We start from the raw sequence: 16553 nt of genomic DNA on the forward strand, positions 1-16553 counted from the left end.
GTAGCTTCAGATTTTCAGATTTTGTTTTTGGGTTGACCAAAGAGACGACTGACATTGGCGATGGAGGGGATGCCATGACTGGGCCAAACAAAATTCATTGCAGAGAAGAGCTAGGCTCATTGAATCTCAGGTAGTAGTAGCAGTGATGATGATGATGATGATGATGATGAAGATAATAATAATAATAATAGTAGTAGTAGTAGTAATAATACAGTGGTACCTTGGTTTACCAACTTAATCTTTTCCGGAACAGGACTGTTCTTAAATTGAGGTACCACTGTAGTAATAATAATATTTTTTATTTATACCCTCCCCATCTGGCTGGGTTGCCCCAGCCATTCTGGATGGCTTCCAACACATATATAAACATGAAACATAAATAATAATAATCTGAGCCCATATAAAAAGAACATTAACTTTAAAACACCAATGAGACGGAAACATGGAAGGTGCCTAAAGAAGCCAGGGTGGCTATCTAAAGAACTTTTAACTGAGTTAAGATTTAAAAGGTATATGTACAAGAAATGGAAAAAGGGTGAAACTACCACAGAGGAATTCAAACAAATAGCCAGCACGTGTAGAGACAAAGTCAGAAAAGCTAAAGCACAGAATGAACTCAGGCTTGCTAGAGAGGTTAAAAGCAACAAAAAGGGCTTTTATGGGTATGTCCGTAGCAAACGGAAGAACAGGGAAACAGTGGGGTCACTTAGAGGAGAAGATGGTGAAATGCGAACAGGGGACAGAGAAAGGGCAGAACTCCTCAATGCCTTCTTTGCCTCAGTCTTCTCCAAAAAAGAAAACAATGCCCGACCTGAAGAATATGGAGCAGATGATTCAGCAGGGGAAACACAGCCCAGAATAAGTAAGGAGGTAGTACAAGAATACTTGGCTAGTTTGTTGTTGTTTAGTCGTTTAGTCGTGTCCGACTCTTCGTGACCCCATGGACCATAGCACGCCAGGCATTCCTGTCTTGCACTGCCTCCCGCAGTTTGGTCAAACTCATGTTTGTAGCTTCGAGAACACTGTCCAACCATCTTGTCCTCTGTCGTCCCCTTCTCCTAGTGCCCTCAATCTTTCCCAACATCAGGGTCTTTTCCAAGGATTCTTCTCTTCTCATGAGGTGGCCAAAGTATTGGAGCCTCAGCTTCACGATCTGTCCTTCCAGGGAGCACTCAGGGCTGATTTCCTTAAGAATGGATAGGTTTGATCTTCTTGCAGTCCATGGGACTCTCAAGAGTCTCCTCCAGCACCATAATTCAAAAGCATCAATTCTTCGGCGATCAGCCTTCTTTATGGTCCAGCTCTCACTTCCATACATCACTACTGGGAAAACCATAGCTTTAACTATACGGACCTTTGTCGGCAAGGTGATGTCTCTGCTTTTTAAGATGCTGTCTAGGTTTGTCATTGCTTTTCTCCCAAGAAGCAGGCGTCTTTTAATTTCGTGACTGCTGTCACCATCTGCAGTGATCAAGGAGCCCAAGAAAGTAAAATCTCTCACTGCCTCCATTTCTTCCCCTTCTATTTGCCAGGAGGTGATGGGACCAGTGGCCATGATCTTGGTTTTTTTGATGTTGAGCTTCAGACCATATTTTGCGCTCTCCTCTTTCACCCTCATTAAAAGGTTCTTTAATTCCTCCTCACTTTCTGCCATCAAGGTTGTGTCATCTGCATATCTGAGGTTGTTGATATTTCTTCCGGCAATCTTAATTCCGGCTTGGGATTCATCTAGTCCAGCCTTTCGCATGATGAATTCTGCATATAAGTTAAATAAGCAGGGAGAAAATATACAACCTTTAGATGTATTCAAGTCTCCAGGGCCAGATGAACTACATCCAAGAGTATTAAAAGAACTGGCAGAGGTGATTTCAGAACCACTGGCAATAATCTTTGAAAATTCCTGGAGAACAGGCGAGGTTCCAGCAGACTGGAGGAGGGCAAATGTTGTCCCTATTTTCAAAAAGGGGAAAAGAGAGGACCTAAACAATTACCGCCCAGTGAGCCTGACATCAATACCAGGAAAGATTCTAGAGCAGATCATTAAGCAAACGGTCTGTGAGCACGTAGAAAGGAACGTTGTGATCACTAAAAGTCAGCATGGGTTTCTGAAAAATAAGACATGTCAGACTAATCTGATCTCATTTTTTGACAGAATTACAAGCCTGGTAGATGAAGGGAACGCTGTGGATATAGCCTATCTTGATTTCAGCAAGGCCTTTGACAAGGTGCCCCATGATATTCTTGTAAAGAAGCTGGTAAAATGTGGGCTAGGCAATGCTACCATTCAGTGGATTTGTAACTGGCTGACTGACCGAACCCAAAGGGTGCTCATCAATGGCTCCTCCTCATCCTGGAGAGTAGTGACTAGTGGGGTGCCACAAGATTCTGTCTTGGGCACAGTCTTATTCAACATCTTCATCAATGACTTGGATGATGGGCTTGAGGGCATCCTGAGCAAGTTTGCAGAAGACACCAAATTGGGAGGGGTGGCTAATACCCCAGAGGACAACTGGGCCAAAGCAAACAAGATGAATTTTAACAAGGAGAAATGTAAAGTACTACACTTGGGCAAAAAAAATGAAAGGCGCAAATACAGGATGGGAGACACCTGGCTTGAGAGCAGTACATGTGAAAAGGATCTAGGAGTCCTGGTAGACCACAAACTTGACATGAGTCAACAGTGTGATGCAGCAGCTTAAAAAGCTAATGCAATTCTGGGCTGCATCAATAGGAGTATAGCGTCTATATCAAGGGAAGTAATAGTACCACTGTATTCTGCTCTGGTCAGACCTCACCTGGAGTACTGTGTCCAGTTCTGGGCACCACAGTTCAAGAAGGATACTGACAAGCTGGAACGTGTCCAGAAGAGGGCAACCAAAATGGTCAAAGGCCTGGAAACAATGTCTTATGAGAAACGGCTTAGGGAGCTGGGTATGTTTAGCCTGGAGGAGAGAAGGTTAAGGGGTGATATGATAGCCATGTTCAAATATATCAAAGGATGTCATATAGAGGAGGGTGAAAGGTTGTTTTCTGCTGCTCCAGAGAAGCGGATACGGAGCAATGGATTCAAACTACAAGAAAGAAGATTCCACCTAAACATTAGGAAGAACTTTCTGACAGTAAGAGCTGTTCGGCAGTGGAATTTGCTGCCAAGGAGTGTGGTGGAGTCTCCTTCTTTGGAGGTCTTTGAGCAGAGGCTTGACAGCCATCTATCAGGCATGCTTTGATGGTGTTTCCTGCTTGGCAGGGAGTTGGACTGGGTGGCCCTTGTGGTCTCTTCCAACTCTATGATTCTATGATTCTATGAAAATGAACAACTTATACCAGTGGCCAAAATTGTGGAAACCTTTTGTGAAAAGATTATTTCTGAACACTTTTATGTGGAGTAATACCATAAAATTATATATCAATGGAAATATTATTTAATGAAGAATTTAATACAGGAACTTTTATGAAGGAGTATTTATTAGGACAGCAGTCATAAAGAAGAAACATGAAACCTTTGGTAACCATTGGTAACCTTTAGCTTTAATTACGGCCTTACAACGCCTTCCCGTGAAGTGAAAAGTTTTTAGTTCTGCAGCTGTAATAATGTGAAACCAAGACTGAATTATTTCCTCTGTTAATTGGGCTTTATTGCTGGGTTGCTTCTGACTAACAAGTTTCTTTAGTCGGCTCCATAGATTCTCGATTGGGTTAAAGTTTGGGCTATTCCCAGGCCATTCCAGCAGTGGAATAGGATTACTGTATATTGAAAGAACCTTTTACACACAGCAGCAACATGACATAGAGCTGAATCCTATTGAAATAAAAAATATATAAATAAATAAATACTTATATAATTATATATAGATGCTTCAATATCTGGGAAAAGATCGCCTGCGGAACGCTTCAGTTTGGGCTCAAGTATTTCATTTATGTATTTTGGGGCATTTACATTCCCATTAATGATACAAATTCTGCCCACACCTTTTGCTGCCATACAACCCCAGATCATCACAGTATCTGCGTGTTTCAGGGTCGTGTAATGCAAGTAGGATGTAAATCTTCTCTGATTCTTCTCAGGTATTTTATGCCATGACTACGAAGCAAGGAGATTTGGGTCTCATAGTTCCAAATAACACTGACCCATTGTTCCTCTGTCCAGTTAACATGGGTTTAATCTTTTCAACCTTTGCTTGAGAGATAACAATGGCTTTTCCCTTAGAATTCTAACATTTAGACCAGTCCTTGCACTCAACTTCACATTACATTTCACCATGTCATCTTGTATACACCCAGATGATTTTATTCTTTCATGTAGGGACCGTCTCTCCATTTTTCGATCGTCACTTGCCTTTCTGTACCTTTTCCTGCCTTTACCAGAAAGGCTAGCTTTGGTTAAGTTTTCTCCAATCTCTCTTCTAATTTCCTCATAACTGTAGCCTTCTTCACTTAATAGTACTATTTTACATCGCTTTCTGGGTGACCAGTCAACTCTTTGTGCCATTTCTCTAATTTTATTATGTTTTACAACCTCACTAAATGAAAGAAAACAAAAAACCAATCGACATGATAGCAATCACATAACACATTGACAAAGGTCAACCAAAGCAAGTTGTGGTTCCTTTTCCTGGTTATTTGGCTATAACATTTGATAGAATACGGGTAATTGAACAAACTTTGTTGAATTCCATTCTTGATTAAATCATCTTCCCATTGATATATAATTTTATAATCTTACTCCAAAAGAAGTGGTGTTGGGAGCCATCAAACCTCTGAAATACACTTTTCCCCAAATGTCTTCCACAATCTTCCACAAGTTCTTCTCCATTTATTCTTGAGGCTCTAAACCAGGCCCTCCAGATGTTTTGGACTACAATTCCCATCTTCTCCAACTACTGGTCCTGTTAGCTAGGGATCATGGGAGTTGTAGGCCAAAACATCTGGAGGGCCGCAGTTTGGGGATGCCTGCTCTAAACCCTTTTTATTTCCATTGCAGATCGTGATGAATTGGAAATTGAGAACAAGGGTAACTACGATAAAATCCCCAGAGAGGAGAAGCCATGTAAAAATTTGGAGTGTGCAGAAAGCTGCAGTCAGACTTCCCAATCCTCTTCCCATCAACAAAATCTCATTGGAAAGAAACTCTATCTGTGCATGGAATGTGGAAAGAGCTTCAGTCAGAGCTCCTCTCTCACTTCCCATCAGAGAATTCATACAGGGGAGAAACCATACCAGTGTTTGGAATGTGGAAAAAGCTTCAGAACATCGTCCGATCTCACTTCACATCAAAGAATTCATACAGCGGAGAAACCATATCAGTGCGTAGAATGTGGAAAGAGCTTCAGGAAGAGCTCCGATCTCACAAGACATCAAAGAATTCATACAGGGGAGAAACCCTATCAGTGCGTGGAATGTGGAAAGAGCTTCAGGAAGAAGGACAGTTTCAGTTCCCATCAGAGAATTCATACAGGGGAGAAACCATACCAGTGTTTGGAATGTGGAAAAAGCTTCAGAACACCGTCCGATCTCACTTCACATCAAAGAATTCATACAGCGGAGAAACCGTATCAGTGCGTGGGATGTGGAAAGAGCTTCAGGAAGAACTCCGATCTCACAAGACATCAAAGAATTCATACAAGGGAGAAACCCTATCACTGCTTGGAATGTGGAAAGAACTTCACTGATAGTTCCTCTCTCACTTCCCATCAAAGAATTCATACAGTGGAGAAACCATATCAGTGTGTGGAATGTGAAAAGAGCTTCAGTACGAGCTCCTCTCTCAGTTCCCATCAAAGAATTCATACAGGGGAGAAACCCTATCAGTGCATGGAATGTGGAAAGAGCTTCAGGAAGAACTCCGATCTCACAAGACATCAAAGAATTCATACAAGGGAGAAACCCTATCAGTGCTTGGAATGTGGAAAGAGCTTCACTGATAGCTCCTCTCTCAGTTCCCATCAAAGAATTCATACAGTGGAGAAACCACAGCAGTGTGTGGAATGTGGAAAGAGCTTCAGGAAGAGCTTCGATCTCACAAGACATCAAAGAATTCATACAGGGGAGAAACCGTATCAGTGCGTGGAATGTGGAAAAAGCTTCAGTCAGAGCTCCTCTCTCACTTTCCATCAGAGAATTCATACAGGGGAGAAACCATACCAGTGTTTTGAATGTGGAAAAAGCTTCAGAACACCGTCCGATCTCACTTCACATCAAAGAATTCATACAGGGGAGAAACCATATCAGTGCGTGGAATGTGGAAAGAGCTTCAGGAAGAGCTCCGATCTCACAATACATCAAAGAATTCATACAGGGGAGAAACCCTATCAGTGCGTGGGATGTGGAAAGAGCTTCAGGAAGAGCTTCCATCTCACAAGACATCAAAGAATTCATACAGGGGAGAAACCCTATCAGTGTTTGGAATGTGGAAAGAGCTTCAGTACGAGCTCCAGTCTCACTTCCCATCAAAGAATCCATACAGGGGAGAAACCCTATCAGTGCGTGGAATGCGGAAAGAGCTTTAGTCACAGCCACAGTCTAAATTCCCATCAAAGAATTCATACAGGGGAGAAACCCTATCAGTGAGTGGAATGTGGAAAGAGCTTAATTGCTAACACCAATCTCATTTCCCATAAAAGAATCCATACAAAGGTCAGAGAAACCATTATACAGCTTTAGGATTTGTAGAAGCCTTGTAGGTGATAAGGTTGAGTTTCCTTTAGCCCTTGCAACCTGACCCTCTCCCATGCGAGGACTGCATGGGATTCTCTGGGAGGTACATGGAGGATTCTGATTGGTCATTTTTAATTATGTGACGCAATCCCTTTGTGTGAATAAAGTAGCCTGGAGGAAGGGCAGGGGAGAACTCTCTTCCCTCTCTCACTCTCCCACTTCGGACCCAGAGCTTTGCAGGTCAAAGTGTCTGTCTGTCTTTCTTTTCCCCTTTCCCTATTCTTCCCTACACTCAGGCGTAACCCTGCAAGTGGTGCCCCTGTGTGTGAGGCCAAAAAAGGAAGCCCCATGAGGCTAGAAAAAAACAAAGGAAAAACGGTTCAGAGCTAACAACCTTCCCTAGATGCTTTGGGCTCTGGCTGCACAGAGGGAAACAGGCTTAAAAGGATCTCAACCCGCTCAAAAGCTGAGCAACGGTGGCCACCGCATTTCCATGTGAGATCAATGGACAGAAGTAGTTTGTGTAGAATGCAGCAATCTCAGAAAAGTGGTTTAATGTGATTGTTAGCTCGTGCCAGGCAAGAAGGAACTGTAGAAAAATAGCTAATCAATTGTTTCCAACCTTAGGTTTAATATCCGCTCCTTTGCCAAGCAGACCATAATTCTCTTGCCCCCTGCGCCCAGTTTGTGCTTGGCTTGGTCTGATGTAAAATCAGCACCGTCTCCTACCATTCCACTGTCTGGGGCTGAAGTAAAATCAATGCAATCCCTTAAATCTGTTGGTTTAAGCCCAGAGATGGAACCTCAGATTGCTGAAAAAAGACTGGCTACTCAGTCTGTGCTGGAAAGCCGCAGCAAGGAAATTGCTGACCTGTTTGAGGCAGAATCTCTACCTGCGGTACAGTTTGCCTGTCCACTCCCCAGTCTTTCTTTTCCTAATGAGGTTACAGTCATGGAAAAAACTGCTTCTCACGCAATGTATGTTTCCCCATTCGCTCCCACTGCCAAATAACAGCAGTTGGGTAAAACACTGCAGGTGACGCTGCTGTAAAAGGAAGCTTAATTAGCTCTCCCTGCTCCAAACCTCTGAATGATTTTGAAAAGCTGTGATAATTCAATTGCTAATGAATCAGACAGCTGCAAAAGTTTCAGAAATTTAGATTCAAATGATTGCAGATCTTCAGTGGAAAGTGAAATGTTTTGTGAAGTCTTTTGTGATGGAGCAAATGGCAAAGACTTGCCTCCTCTCCTGAGTGAGCAATTTGACTTCCATTTAGCATGCATTGTTACAAATGTCTTCCAGAAAGTTTTTGATGCTAGGATGTTGATTTACAGCTTAGTTGCTCCAGAGCAGCTATGCCTTGCCTCAGTGTTCAATAAATCTGATCAAATTGGGTTTTTTAACCCAGGAGGGTGAAAAATCTCCATTTTCCTTCCTTGAGGCATTTTCAGTTTTCTAGCAGGAGTTTTCTTCTCAGTTGCTCAGAACTCTCCTTGTAGATAAGTTTGTTAGACTCTTAATTCTTCAGTTTTCAGTGGTTTTTTTTTAAAAAAAATCTGTTTATAAACAGCCCAGACTGCAAAACATGAATTTCACTGTTTTGTTGCACTGCATAAATTCTGTACAGCCTGCAGCTGATTATTTTTGAAACCTGTGCCATAAAATACCTATCTCCTGGCAGCTGTATATTTTTGGACTTTGTATATTTAATTTCTCATTTGCAGAAGTGAGCTGTTGCATTTGCAAGCTCAGTTAGGTACAAAACTACAGTGGAACCTCGGTTTATGAACACCTCGGTTTACGAATTTTTGGTTTGCGAACGCCGCGGACCCATCTGGAACGGATTAATTCACTTTCCATTACTTTCAGTGGGAAAGTTTGCTTCAGTTTATGAACGCTTCAGTTTATGAACAGACTTCTGGAACCAATTACACCCAAGCTTCGGGTTAAGTATGCTTCAGGTTGAGTACTCCGCGGACTCGTCTGGAACGGATTAACCCACTTTCCATTACTTTCAATGGGAAAGTTCGCTTCAGTTTATGAACGCTTCAGTTTATGAACAGACTTCCGGAACCAATTGTGTTCATAAACCGAGGTACCACTGTACGTTTGAAAACCGAGGTACCACTGTACTAAATTTCACTTCTAACTGTGTGTAAGGAATTAACATATGATTGCTTTTCACAGAATTTTCCTTTTCAGAAAGGCTTAAGCACCCTCTGAGTGGAATCCATTTTCTGAAGGAATTTCAGCAACAAGTTATTTGTTAATGTTTTTTCCTCCAAGACTTAATTTTCTCTCCTAGCACTAGCTGAGCTGAAGTGTTTTGTCTCATTCCTGTCTCATAATATTTTTATTTCTTTATAACTGTAACTTTTCATGGTCACCTACATATTTGAGTTTTTTTAAATATAATTCTTTAAGTAAAGGTTATAATAAAAAAAATTCCTTCAGTAGCACCTTAAAGACCAACTAAGTTTTTATTTTGGTATGAGCTTTCGTGTGCATGCACACTTCTTCAGATACAGTGAAATGGAAGTTTCCAGGCACTTCCATTTCACTGTATCTGAAGAAGTGTGCATGCACACGAAAGCTCATACCAAAATAAAAACTTAGTTGGTCTTTAAGGTGCTACTGAAGGAATTTTTTTTATTTTACTTCGATCCAGACCAACACGGCTACCTACCTGTAAGTAAAGGTTCTAATTTTCTGCTTCTTACTTTTAAATATTTGGTTATATTCAATACTTCTGAAGAATTTTCAGGATTTCTTTGGAAATCACTATCTATTGTTTGTAGTGGCACCTCTACTTACGAATGACTCTACTTACAAATTTTTCTACTTACGAAGGGGGGGGAAAACATCCGACATCCGAACGGCTGCCCTGCGCTCACCGCCACCGGTGGATCAAGCCCTCGCCGCTGCTGCAAGGCTGGCCTTCTGCCGGCCTCGCGGGATCGGGCCCTTGCCCCCCCCTTGTGGAAATAGCATATACTTGTCAGACATAGGTCAATGTTCCTGTATAATACCACACAACATAAACCATAATAATTATATATCAGTTGCATATCTGGAGGCCAATTCTTACTAGGGCACAGAATCTTGAAGTCAAAGGAGAGCATGTCCTTGCAATTCACCTTTTCCCCTGTCAGTCCCCCCACCCCTTTGTGGTAGACACATTCCAACATTTCTACATAAGAAACTATTACACATTCATGATGAGAATAGGATTTATTTTTTATGAACTTTGCTTGGTTCCTCCTTGCTAGCCAGTGCAATGGTTTCAGCAGTGCTAGAACTCGGGACCGCTGCCTTGAGGGACATCTAAGATCAGTTTGGCAGGGGAAAGGTCTCCCTTGGGAGGTGGTGGACTCTCCTTCCTTGGAGGTGTCTAAGCAGAGATTGGATGGCCATCAGCCATGGATGCTTGACCTGAGATTCCTGCATTGATGGGGGTTGGACTAGATGACCCCAGGATCCCCTCCTATCTCTCCCACTCCTGAATTCGAGGAGGAGGTTCCTTGCCTCCTGCTTCAAAGCCCTTTTCACTGCAAGCTGCTCCTCTGGTTTCCGGACAACAGAGGGAGATGCTTAGAGTCCAACGAAGAGCCTCACCCCCAAAAGGATATCTGGGCATTGGCGTAACCAGGGGGGTAGTTGCCCCCGTAAATAAAATGATAATAATAAAAAGCAGGGGTTCTGCCAAGCGAGAAAGGGCTGAGCTGGACACCCTTGGCTTTGCAAGGGTTAAAGGGAACCGAGCTGCCTTCCTAGAGAGGACAGGAAGCAAGAGGGGGCCAGGTCCTCCAGAGTCAAGGCCCCTCCCTCCCCAGTCCTTTCCTGCAAGGAAGGGGGGGTGTTGCTTTGCTGTCTCCTGCAAGGGCTGCATCGCTGTCCCCTCCTGGGATCTGGTGAGTCTCCCCCCCCCTCTCTCCCCAGAGGATACAGTGGGGAGACGGTGGGGGTCCCAGTGCTGCAGCAGGGGTGGGTACCTGGGGGGCCTGATCTGCTCGTGCGGGGGGGGGGACAAAGCCAAGTCAGGGAGGAGTGGGTCCTGCCAGGGGGGGGGGGCGAGGTCTGCAACGCTCTCCTTCCTGGAGATCAGAGGATCCCAAACTCCCACAAAGGAGTCCTAGGACTTTAACTCTGTGTGACGTCGCTCAGCGTCATTGCACAACAGAGGAAACGTGCAAATGGCTTTCCAAAGGTGAGCGAAGGGGTGGACTAGACCCCCACCCCCATATAAAAACCCACGTGGAGGAAGGAAGTTAAGTTGGGAGAGAATGGCCAGGAATAAAGAGAGGGATCCCAGCCCATAGTCTGGCTGCTGCATTGCAAACCAGTTTCCCACTTGTCTCCAAGGGCAGCTCCACACGGAGGCCACTGCAGCAATCCCCTCGCACCCAGAGCATGGCATCCCAGGACCACATCCTCTCTGTCCCAAAGGGATTGTTGCTGGAAAACCAGGCAGAAATGGGCACTGCTACTCACTGAGCCTCCAGGGACCGTGGCATCAATGCCTGTGTGGGTGTTAAGCTATTAAATGATGATGATGATGATGATAAATTGTCCGTCTAAATCTCAAGGGAGATTTCTTTGGCCCTGCCCACTTCGCCCTCAGGGAGTTGGTCAGATACATACCTGGCCCTCAGAGCAAAGAAAAAGGAACCCCACCCCAGGAGTCTGTCTTGAGAGCGGCAGAGAGTCCAAGTGCAAGAAAAGAGACAGAAGTGGGGTGGGGTGGGGAGCAACTCCTGAGGACCCCCGGGTGAGGACCCCCACTAGAGCCAAGTATCCATTTTTCACAAAATACAAACGATTCCCTTGTCAGTCGGTTCTGACTTCATGCATTGACTGGAAGGCAGCAGAAACCAGGTTGATTAATCTCACATAAATCCCTTCAGTTGCCTCCACATTTTGCATTGCTAGAACGCTAGAGACTTATTCCTTCTCTTCTTCATCCTCCTCTTTCTTTTCAAAAAGAGAGCTCATGGTCTGGGATCCGATGAAGCCCAGCCCTGGTTCCAAGCAAGACTCATCCATGCTTGCTCAATGAACCCCCCCCCCCAATCCGTCCTACAAATTCTGTAACAGAACAATGTATTTCCAATGTAGGATTTGCTAGAGCTTCTCATTAAGACGGACAGAACTCGGCAGAAGACCAAAGGGTTCCTTCCAATCTCTCAGAGGCTTCCTGAGAGCACAGATGGATGACTCAGCTGGCCTTGGAACAAGAAGAGGCCATGCCATCCAATCTGGGAGCAGTGGGAGATTCTGGGAAAACCCAGTGCAGAAGTTCCTGGGTGAGGAGGACACCCTCCGCTCAGAGGTGCAGAGCCAGAAGTTGAGGCAGTTCTGCTGCCAGGAGGCCAAAGGACCCCGAGAGGTTTGCAGCCGACTCTACCACTTTTGCCACCAGTGGCTGAAGCCAGAAAGGCACACGAAAGCTGAGATGCTGGACCTGGTGATCTTGGAGCAGTTCCTGGCTGTCCTTCCCCCGGAGATGGAGAGCTGGGTGAGGGAATGCGGAGCGGAGACCAGTTCCGAGGCAGTGGCCCTGGCCGAAGGTTTCCTCCTGAGTCAGGCAGAGGAGAGAAAGCAGGTGAGAGAGACTTTCCTCTGGATACTCCCAAGGGGCTCAAAAGAGGACAGAGAATATCCCATAATGGTCTGCTGAAGGCCCATTTGCTTTCTGGGAAAGAATCCATGGAATGAGATCTCACAGCCTTCAAGTCTTTGTCATTCTCTTTCTAATATATCTCCCCATTCTCTGTTTTGAATCCTTGTTTCTTTTTCAGGAAAAGGATCATTTTGCAGAAATGGACCTGGATTCCTGTGAGGCAGAGAGGCCTCCGTTGGACACCAGAGAGAGGCAGCGGGGTAAGGAGGAAGGTGGTTTTTCTCCATTTGGTCTCATTCTGTTGGTTTTCTAACTCATCTGAGGGTTCTTTTCACCTTGTGTTGGGGGGAGACAGTTGGGAACAAGGGTCCAGAGGAGGGGAGATGTATTTCTGCACAACAAACCTATGAAATGGGCACAAACGTCCAAATGCTCTCAGCAGGTAAGGATTTCTCAAAGGCCCATCTGTAGTTAGAGATGCCCTGCTACCAAAACATGGGACCCGAAAAGTATCAAGAATTATAGACCAATTTTACTGCTGAATACAGATTATTAAATTTTTGCAGGTGTATTGGCAAACCGGCTGATTTTTTTTGAATAGAATAATAGGCACAGATCAAAATGGCTTTTTACCAGGGAGACAGATAAAAAAATAACATAAGGATAGTGATTGACCTTTTAGAATATATTGATATGAAACCAAGTAAAAAGGTAGAGTTCCTCTTGGTAGACGCAGAGAAGGCTTTCAATAGCGTGACCTGGAATTTTTTAGTTCACACTATAGAAAGTTTGAAACTAGGAAATAAATTTATAAATGGAATTAGAACGATCTACAAAAATCAGAAAGCTAAATCTCTCTCTCTCTCTCTCTCTCTCTCTCTCTCTATATATATATATATATATAAATGTAGAGCGTACATTTTATTCCAACGAAGCTAAATTAATAATAAACAATGAAATAACTGAAGAATTTGAAATTGAAAGAGGCACCAGACAATGGTTCCTTCTATCTCCACTTCTGTTCATTGCAACATTGGAAACACTCTTAATGAGGGGTCAGCAACCTTTTCCAGCAGTGGGCCAGTCCACCGTCCCTCAGAGCTTGTGGTGGGCCGGACTATATTTTGGGGGGAAAATGAAGGAATTCCTATGCCCTATAAATAACCCAGAGATACATTTTAAATAATAGCATACATTCTACTCATGTAAAAACACGCTGGTTCCCTGACCATCTGCAGGCCGGATTGAGAAGGCGATTGGGGCGCATCCGGCCCATGGGCCTTAGGTTGCCTAGCCCTGCTAGCCATAAAAAAGATCAAAAAATAAGGGGTAACAGATGATATAAAGTTAAAGAATTCACAGATGAAAGCATTCTTCTTTGTCCTTTACCTTCATTTCTTTTCCTTCCTTTTTATTTTCTTTCATTCTTAGTTTCGTGTTTTAGTCTGTAAGATTTGGAATTGTTTCTTTCTTCTTTTGGCAAACTGTTATATTTTGTTGCTTATATTAATAATTATTATTCAAAAAAGAGAGAGATGCCCTGTTTCACCTGTGAGAGAAGCAGGCACTCCTGGCGTCCTGTTTACCTTTTCTCTCTTGCAGGTGACAAAATGATGCCGGCAAGACCTCCTGATCCGTCTTTTCATGGGGGCAGAAGGGAAGCAGCGGCTGTGGAACCAGATCAGGTCAGGGGAAGCTGCCTTGTGGGGACAGAGGCCGAAGGATGGAGCAATGTCATGGACTGGTTGGGCACAGAGGAATGGTGGGAGGATGCAGCTGGGGAACCAGGAAGAGAAGATGGCTCAGAGCCCAAGAAGTGGAGGTAGAAGAAGGATTTGTGGTCAGAGGGGGAATCCTGGGGAGAGGAGGTGTTGGAAGCTGAAGGGCTAACAGGGCTTAGTGAGTTGGGAGACTCTGTGGTAGAATGTAGTGAAGAATCAGAGGCTGAAGGAGGTGAGTGGGAGGAGGGAGGTTGAAAGGCTGAGGTGAGTCAGGATAAGGCGGAGCCACCAGTAGCTCCCTCTCCTTTTGCCAGAAGCTTGTCTCTCAGAGCCAGGAGACCCCCTGCATTGCAGGAATCTCTGCTAGATCATCCAAGACAGATGGCCATCCAAAATAGGCTTATTTTATTTCTCGATTGATCAATAATAATAATAATAATAATAATAATAATAATAATAAATTTATACCCCGCCCATCTGGCTGGGTTTCCCCAGCCACTCTGGGCGGCTTCCAACAGAAACATCAAAATACAATAATGAGAAGGCCCTCTGCCTGGTTCCCTGTAACTTGGCTTCTTGCAGCGAGGGAACTTCCAGAAGGCCCTTGGCGCTGGACCTCAGTGTCAGGGCAGAACCATGGAGGTAGAGACGCTCCTTCAGGTATACTGGATCGAGGCCGTTTAGGGCTTTAAAGGTCAGCACCAACACTTTGAATTGTGCTCGGAAACGTACTAGAAGCCAATGTAGGTCTTTCAAGACCGGTGTTACGTGGTTTTGGCGGCTGCTCCCAGTCACCAGTCTAGCTGCTGCATTCTGGATTAATTGTAGTTTCTGGGTCACCTTCAAAGGTAGCCCCACGTAGAGCGCATTGCAGTAGTCCAAGCGAGAGATAACTAGAGCATGCACCGCTCTGGCAAGACAGTCTGCAGGCAGGTAGGGTCTAAGCCTGCGTACCAGTTGGAGCTGATAAACAGCTGCCCTGGATACAGAATTAACCTGCACTTCCATGGACAGCTGTGAGTCCAAAATGACTCCCAGGCTGCGCACCTGGTCCTTCAGGGGCACAGTTACCCCATTCAGGACCAGGGAGTCCTCCACACCTGCCCGCCTCCTGTCCCCCACAAACAGTACTTCTGTCTTGTCAGGATTCAACCTCAACTTGATCAGTGAATGCTAAAAGTGTTTTCTAAGCAGTGGGCAAATGAGAACAAATAGTGGCCTGGATTCAGGGGAGGAGCAAGTGGGGGGCAGGGGGGCGGGGAGCCCTGGGTGTGGGCCCTGGCGACGCCCTGGAGGGGTGTCAGTCGGGGCCGCTGGCCCCGCCCCTCGGCCAACGCGCTCTCTCCCTGCACTCTCCGCGCCAGCCTCGCTCCGCCGCTGCCTGGATTCACCTAACCAGCCCCATCCGCTGCAAAATGGGGCCTGCCCCCCATTCCTCCCTCTCTCCATGCCCCCATGAACCTCTTGAATTTGACTCTAGGGCATTGGGAGGGAACTCCCCAGAACAGCTCACAAGGAGAGCAGAAAGTAGATCCTTCCATCAGGCAAGCTGGAATGCTTGCGTAGGCAGAATGACTTGAAAATCACAAGGTGGAGTACCACCTATTTGCACAAAGATAATTAAAATTCGGAAAAAAAAAAGCATCCATAAATAAAACAAGCAGCAAAACAATCCTATTGAAACAACACCACAAATTACAGGAAGGAAACAACAGAGCATTGTGTAGCAGATCATATTGATGCTGTCTCAGAGGAGGACATTTCCCCTTTTCTTTTAGGGTCCAGTGTGCTTTGAAGATGTCGCTGTCCGTTTCACGGACGAGGAGTGGGCATTGCTGGATCCTGACCAGAGAGCTCTGCATAAGGACGTCATGAAGGAGAATCGTGGGATCGTGGCCTCTCTTGGTAAGGCTCCCTGTGGGATCGTCATATCTACCTTCTGTATTTTAGAATTTCTGTTTTTTTGGAAGCCGCCCAGAGTGGCTGGGGGAACCCGGCCAGATGGGCAGGGTATAAATAATAAATTATTATTATTACCTAGAAATTAAAAAAATAATTTATGTGATCTACCTCATATATTTTCACAGAGCTCAACAGCGCCCCCCATAACACCTGGGACCTCAGTTTACCTTAATCTTTTCTGGAACAGGACTGTTTTTAAATCAAGGTACCACTGTAGTAATAATAATAATAATTTTTATACCCTGCCCATCTGGCTGGGTTGCCACAGCCATTCTGGGCGGCTTCCAACACATATATAAACATAAAACGTAAATAATAATAATAATCTGATCCCATATAAAAAGAACATTAACTTTAAAATGAACAACTTATCCTAGTGGCAAAAACTGTGGAAACCTTTTGTGAAAAGTGTATTTCTGAGGTTTAATGGCTCATAACACCAGTTTTGTGTGGAGTAATACCATAAAATTATGTATCAATGGAAAGATAATTTAATGAAGAATGGAATGCAGGAACTTTTATGAAGGAGTATTTATAAGAACAGCAGTCATAAAGAAAATACGTGGTAACCTTTAGCTTTAATTATGGCCTTACA

General features: G+C 44.4%; 1 protein-coding gene across 1 annotated transcript in view; it reads left to right on the forward strand.

Annotated features, from left to right (window-relative positions):
- LOC132591138 (uncharacterized) overlaps window positions 1-16553 on the forward strand; it is a 55065-nt gene that overhangs the window by 18488 nt on the left and 20024 nt on the right. The window contains exon 6 of the mRNA XM_088668474.1: window positions 4982-6483. Coding sequence (XP_088524600.1) covers window positions 4982-6483 — 1502 coding nt within the window. The remainder of the gene's footprint in view (window positions 1-4981; window positions 6484-16553) is intronic.

This window comes from Zootoca vivipara, chromosome 4, assembly GCF_965207765.1.
Source record: "Zootoca vivipara chromosome 4, rZooViv2.hap1.1, whole genome shotgun sequence".
Classification (NCBI taxonomy): Eukaryota; Metazoa; Chordata; class Lepidosauria; order Squamata; family Lacertidae; genus Zootoca; species Zootoca vivipara.